At 25.5% G+C, this 6,758-nt stretch overlaps 1 protein-coding gene across 1 annotated transcript; it reads left to right on the forward strand.

Moving 5' to 3' along the window:
- Positions 1-102: 102 nt before the first annotated feature.
- LOC113220994 (protein PF14_0175-like) lies at positions 103-6,542 on the forward strand (the record flags this gene model as incomplete). The annotated part of the gene is made up of 3 exons (XM_026450361.1): positions 103-570; positions 911-971; positions 1,088-6,542. Coding segments are annotated over 3 exons (5,984 nt in total), but the record flags the coding sequence as incomplete, so codon positions are not given.
- Positions 6,543-6,758: the final 216 nt, after the last annotated feature.

Below are 6,758 nucleotides of genomic sequence, written 5' to 3' on the forward strand. Positions count from 1 at the left end.
AAAAAAAAAAAAAAAAAAAAAAAAAAAAAAAATACAATAACAATAACAATTACAATTACAACACATTATGTCTTTTCTATGCATACATTATTTACTTTATAGGTACAAGATAAATGGGAAAATTACGTCAATGACGTTATTGATTTAACTAATTGTGATTTACATCAAGAAAATGACTCAACAATAAGTATTAAAAGTAATGAGCATATATCAAATGGAAATATTTATCCATTTTTAACTAACCTTAGTAGTACATATAGTCATGGGAATAGTGAAGAAAGCAGTTCAATCGCTTCCTCAAGTGATTTTACTTACGATGCAAATAGAACTGCTTATACGTCGAATATATTAAATAAATACTTTTCGACCGATATATACGATGAAAATAGATTTTCTACTTGTACTAAAAGGCTTGCTAGTATGATTAAACATAAACAAGTAAAAGCAAGCAGTCAGTTTGGTGGTAACCGCATTAATCATTTTGGTAGTAAAAATATGAATCGGTTTGTCGATAATGACGTTAAACTAAAATTTGTTAATAGTTTAATTGATTATTATAGAAAACTTCAGGTTAGACACGTACATACATACATGCATACCTACATGAATACATACATGGATACATACATATATAGAAACGTAAATATAGATATAGGTATAATTATGGTTATAGATTTACTAAATATGTTAAGCTAAGCTGTATTTTAAGTGGAATTCCTTTGTTATTTTTATGATTATTACATAAATAAACATGAAGTTGAATATACATTTTTTTTTTTTTTTTTTTTTTTTTTCATCTAACAATTTTATTTTAGAAGTTAGTATATATACGCCTATGTGTGTACATTAACAAATTTGTACAATATTGCGAGTATATAAATAGTTATAACACAATTTTTCTTCTTTGTAGAACCCAAAAGGAAACATTGATGGTGATGAAACTAAAAAAAATTCTAAAGGAAGTAATACAAGTAATTTTTTTTTTAAAAAAAAAAAAAAAAAAAAAAAATAATCTTGCATTATACATAACTTATTTGTACATATTATATATGCGTGTGCGCGTGTATATTATCATACTCTTATTCAGATGGCACCATGAATACGAATAGTGATAACTCTACAGGAGCCCCAACTTTGAGTAAAAAGAGTAACAAAAAAAATTGCGAATCCCAACTTGAAGAAAAAACAAACATAAATTATAACTTAAATACAAAAAAAATAGAAAACCAAAATAAGGATAATAAGAAAATACATATAGGAACATATATAAAAGCTGTTGAATGTAATGGAAAAGTAAATAAAGCAATAGTTAACAACAGAAAAAAATTAAATGATGATAACAAAATAGGTAGCAAGGTAAAAGTTGAAAAAGATGTGAATGTGTTAAGTTCGAATAAAAAATACTTGAAATTAAAAAACAGTTTATATAAAAATAAAAATGAAGCAATACTACATACTAAAAAAACTCACGTACAGGCAAAAAATGTTTTAAAAGAAAATATAAAAATAATTAATAAAAATAGTATAATAAATGAAAAAAAAAATAATATGATAAATATTAATTTAACTTATGATAAACATGCTGATGATAGCATAAAAGACAAAGATGTGTTTGTTTTTAATAATAATAATAATAGTAGTAATAATAATAATAATAGTAGTAGTAATAATAATAATAATAATAGTAATAATAATAATAATAATAATAGTAATAATAATAATAATAATAGTAATGTAAATAGCGGGAATGACAATAAGGGTGATAGTAGTGGCAAAAGCATCGATGTATTTAAACATGAGAGTAATAAAATAGTAGTAAATGTTAGTAATAATTTACAAGTAGAAAGTAGTACAAAAACGTTAAATAGAAATAAATTAGATACTAGTATAAAAAGTGAAAATTTTTTTTTTAGAAATAATAAACGCGTAAACGTGTTGAGTAATGAAAAAGGAACTATAAATAAGGTAGCAAAAGTGATAAAAAGCGAAAAAAAACAAAACAAAAACTTAAAACATTTGTTTTTTCAAAGTTCTAATGAAAAAACAAAAAAGGATAATAATTTTATTCCAGTAACTAATAAATGTTCTTATTTTGGTAAAAATAGAAAAGAAATCGAGGTTAAGACATACAGAGATAAAGGGGTAGATAAAAAAAAGTATAACGAAAAAAGGAACAGAAAAGATAAAAGAATTTCGAACAAAATAGACTCTAACAGAACGAAAAAAAATTGTAAAACAAAAAAAAACTGTGCGTATGTAGAAAATGATAATGCAAATATATTGAATAGTAAAAAAAAAAAAAAAAAGTTTGACATAAATTTGGATAAAATGACAAAAACTAAAACAGAGATGTTAAAAAAGGGATTAAGTGTAAGTAGAAAGCAATTATATCTAGATAAAACAGATGATAAAAATACGTATAATCTTACCATGGATTTCACAAAAAGTATGTTTAAACATAAAAATAAAGATGTAGAATTAGATAAGAATGATAATAATAAAATAATAAGAAATGAATTATGTTGGACCCAAAAAATAGAAAACTCAAATTTACATTCAAATCATGATAAAAACAACAGTAATAGATGTTATAAGCTTACTCCTAAAGAAACTATTGAAATGCCTAAAAGTAAAAAAGGCATTTCTCAAATTTTTATATCATCTACAAAACATCTTAATACTTTTATAGAAAACAGTACTTTAAAATCTAGTGTGTTATTAAATAGTGACAAAGAACATACAAAAAAAAGTGTCTCTTCTAACAATGCAAAATCGTACTTTTCAAGAAATAATTTTTTTTCTTCTTCTAAAATTTTACATAGCCATAAAACTAAAAGTTATAATAGTAATAAATATAAAAGTTGTTTTTCTATGTATAATACACAGGAATACGACAAAACTATTAAAAGTAGTTTATTTTATCAAGATATACAAAATAAAAACACTAAGGGGAGACATGTATTATATGATAAGTATGAGAAAAAAACAGCTGAAAGGAGTAGACATTTTAATAACAGAAGTATTGATAATGACAATAATAATAGAAATGATAGTGACAATAATAATAGAAATGATAGTGACAATAATAATAGAAATGATAGTGACAATAATAATAGAAATGATAGTGAAAATAATAATACTGACGATCTGGATTTACTTGAAGATTATAAAAAACACCTTAGTTTGCAAAATATTAATTATTTAAACGGTGTTAATAATTCTGAAAAAAAATCAATGACTATTTGTAATGCATATAGTACAAAAACAAACAGTAATTATATTGGCGAAGGCCAAACTGGTGAATTACGAGCCAATTTACAGCATAAGCAAAAATTGGGTGGTAATGGTTATGACGGTAATAGTAACACCAGTAATGGTAACAAAGATAATGGCTACGAAGGTAATGGTCACAAAGGTAATGGTCACAAAGGTAATGGTAAGAGTTATGAAAAAATGTGTGATCGCGTTGAAAGTTCAGTATTAAGATTATTTTACGAAGCTTATGTGAACAGAAAAGGAAATAAAGAAAATGCGAATGATATACATGAAACCACTTTGGATTATTCTGGACGTGTCGTAACAAACCAAACAAGTAGAACAAAGTATGACACACATTATGACTATAAAACATATGAAAAAGAATACATGACTGAATTAATTGACATTTTAAAAGGGATGAATACACATAATCAAGGGAATAACATACAGAAAACGCGGAACTGTAGTTCTTTATATTCATGTGATGTACAGTATAAAAATGTTGTTCATCTAAAACACATATCATGCGTCAAAAGCTCATCTAACGAAGTAAATAATAAAAAAAAAAGTAGCCAGAATTTAAAAAAAAGTGTTGATAATTATATAACTATGCGTAAATATATACGAAAAGAAATTTATAGGATATTAAAAATGAGTAAATACGATAGTAAGATAAGAAGTATATTAATGTTTATGGTGAATTATATACGGATGAATGGGTCGGATTTGGCTAGGTCGGATTTGGCTAGGTCAGATTTGGCTAGGTCAGATTTGGCTATGTCAGATATTATTGTTGATCCAACTGGATGTGGTAAAAACCTGAATAAAACTAATTTATACGTTACAAAAAAAAGTAAAAGTAAAAAAAATGTAACAGTATATAGCGAAAAAAACACAAAAAAAGTAAGAGAAAAGGAAAAGAATTTGGTGGTACAAAATAATACTCCACTTGGTACCCAAACGGAATATTTTGTATCTGGTACTGAGTGCGAAAAAATGTATGCTAATGGTGCACCAAAACATTTACCTTTGACTATGTTAATTGTAAAAAACTTTGAAGAAAAACAGGCAAAGTCAAAAGGTGGTAAAAAATACACTGTCAATAACACTCAAGTCCAATACCAAGTGAAACTAGTTGGTGCAAATAAAGAAGAGTTAAAAGAAAATCAAAAAATTATAAAAAACGAAATTGGCTTATTTAGAAGAATAGAACAAATATACAAATACAATAATATCGGTAAATTAAAACGTAACATAAATTATGATTATAATATTGTAAACAGGTACATCCCATTTCCAAATATAGTTACTAGTTATGTTCAAAAATGTAATACTGATGACTTTTTAAAATATTCTTTGACTGAAATGGAAAACAAAGGATCAGAGTTGAGTACTATAACCAATAGTAATAACAATAACGGTGGTAATAACAATAACGGTGGTAATAACAATAACGGTGGTAATAACAATAGTAATGACATCGTCACTGACACTGACAAAATAGAAAAAAGTAATAATAGTAACACCTTTTTTAATTGGAAATATGTACTAAAAAAAGACAAAATGAATAACATAAAAAACACTAAGGATATTAATTATAAATATATGGCACTGGCAGTAAATACAAAAAATTGTTCATTAGTAGCCAAGTCGAAGAGCAATAACATGATTTATAAAAGTGTTGATTCAAAAAATAAATTTAAGAAACTAATTAACTTTTATGATATTAAAAGTAATGCTTTGGGTTTATTAAATAAAAAAATATTTCCAAAAATTAATGACAGTAATAAATCTAATGGTAGTAATAACATTGCCGATAGGGATAACATACAGATTCATAGTGACAGTAAGAGTAATAATGGAGAAAAAACATATGTATTAACAGATGGAATAAAAGGATATAAATTTAAGTCTAATACACTTAAAAAATTTTCTCCGGGTATAAAACGAATGGCAATAAATAATTATCAAAGTACTGTGAATGATGCTATTGCTTCTTCTATTTGGAAAGACAGCTATGACATTATTAAATCTAAGAGTGACTTTAGCGTGAATAAAAACACAATTTCCACTAGCTTTAAAAATGTGATTACAATTAGTAAAAATAACATTTTTATAAAAAAGAAAGGCATATTGAAGTATCCAGAAATAAAGAATAATATTAAAGTTATGACTATAAGAAATATGATAACAAACAATATTGAAAAAGCAAACCATTCATTAAAAAATGCAAATACTATGAAACATATAATGAATGGGAAAATGAATGAGAAAATGAGTGGGAAAATGAGTGGAAAAATGAATGGAAAAATGAATGGAAAAATGAATGGAAAAATGAATGGAAAAAGTGTTAATACTTTTACTTTAAAGCGGTATAATACTACTGCTGCGAATATGACTAATAATAAAGTTAACACTGATTATGCTAATAGTGATAAAAATAATAACAATATGAACAGCAGTATAAACAAAGACAAAGCGAGCAATAATCATATTAAGCACATGTTTAGCGAACATTATACAAACTTCAAACCCTTCAAATCCAAAGAAAATGCCCTAAAAAAAATGGGTACTGCCAAAAATAATTTATCTCTTTATGTGAAACAAAAAAATATTTTAAAAAAAATAGAAAGTATGTCAGAAAAGCAAAACTTATCTAAATATCCAAAGAATTATCATTTATTTAAAGATAAAAAAAATATGTATGAAAAAAAGAAAAGAGAGTTCCATGTACAAAAAGAAGAACAAAGCTCTACAAATAGTATATTGGAGTTAAAAAAAGAAGTAAGCAAATTACAAGAAAATGTTGATTTTAAGAATACGAATAATAACAGGACAAGGAGCGTACAAGAAAGGAAACGTCTTCATGATCGTGATCGTGATCGTGGTCGTGGTCGTGCTCGTACATGTAGTCGTAATATTTTCGTCTTTGATTCGCCAAACACATACGATATGCATAGCTCGAATAACACGCACGATTCAAATGACACATATAACTCGTACATATCTCGAAAAAATAAACCAGTAAGTGCTAAAAGCAAAGAGTTGGATAATAGCCAAGTTAGAAACGAAATGGTTCATAACCCCAAATATACAAAAAGGTTATTAGAACTTAAAAAAAAAAAGAAATTACATGAACACAATTATAAACATAATAAAAACATACATTCTTCACGAAGTTACAGTTTTAAAAATTCATATGAAACGAATAAAACAAAAAAAAGTAGAAAAATACCAGATGAACATATTCATAATTATAAAATGATCGATATTGGCTTAAAAGAGTATAAAAAAAAAAAAAAAATTGATATGTATATAAATGATGGAAATAGTAAAAGAAAAGTGTCGAGTGATTTGTATGATTTGCATAAAAAAAAAAAAAATGATTTAAAGTCCAGGGGAAAAAGTATAAACTCAAAAAAAAGTAAATACGATGATAGACGCAGTGCTAAAAATAGTAGAAAACTCAATACACAGACGTCCTCTAACATAAGCGAAAG

Source organism: Piliocolobus tephrosceles, unplaced genomic scaffold, assembly GCF_002776525.5.
Source record: "Piliocolobus tephrosceles isolate RC106 unplaced genomic scaffold, ASM277652v3 unscaffolded_18536, whole genome shotgun sequence".
Lineage (NCBI taxonomy): Eukaryota > Metazoa > Chordata > Mammalia > Primates > Cercopithecidae > Piliocolobus > Piliocolobus tephrosceles.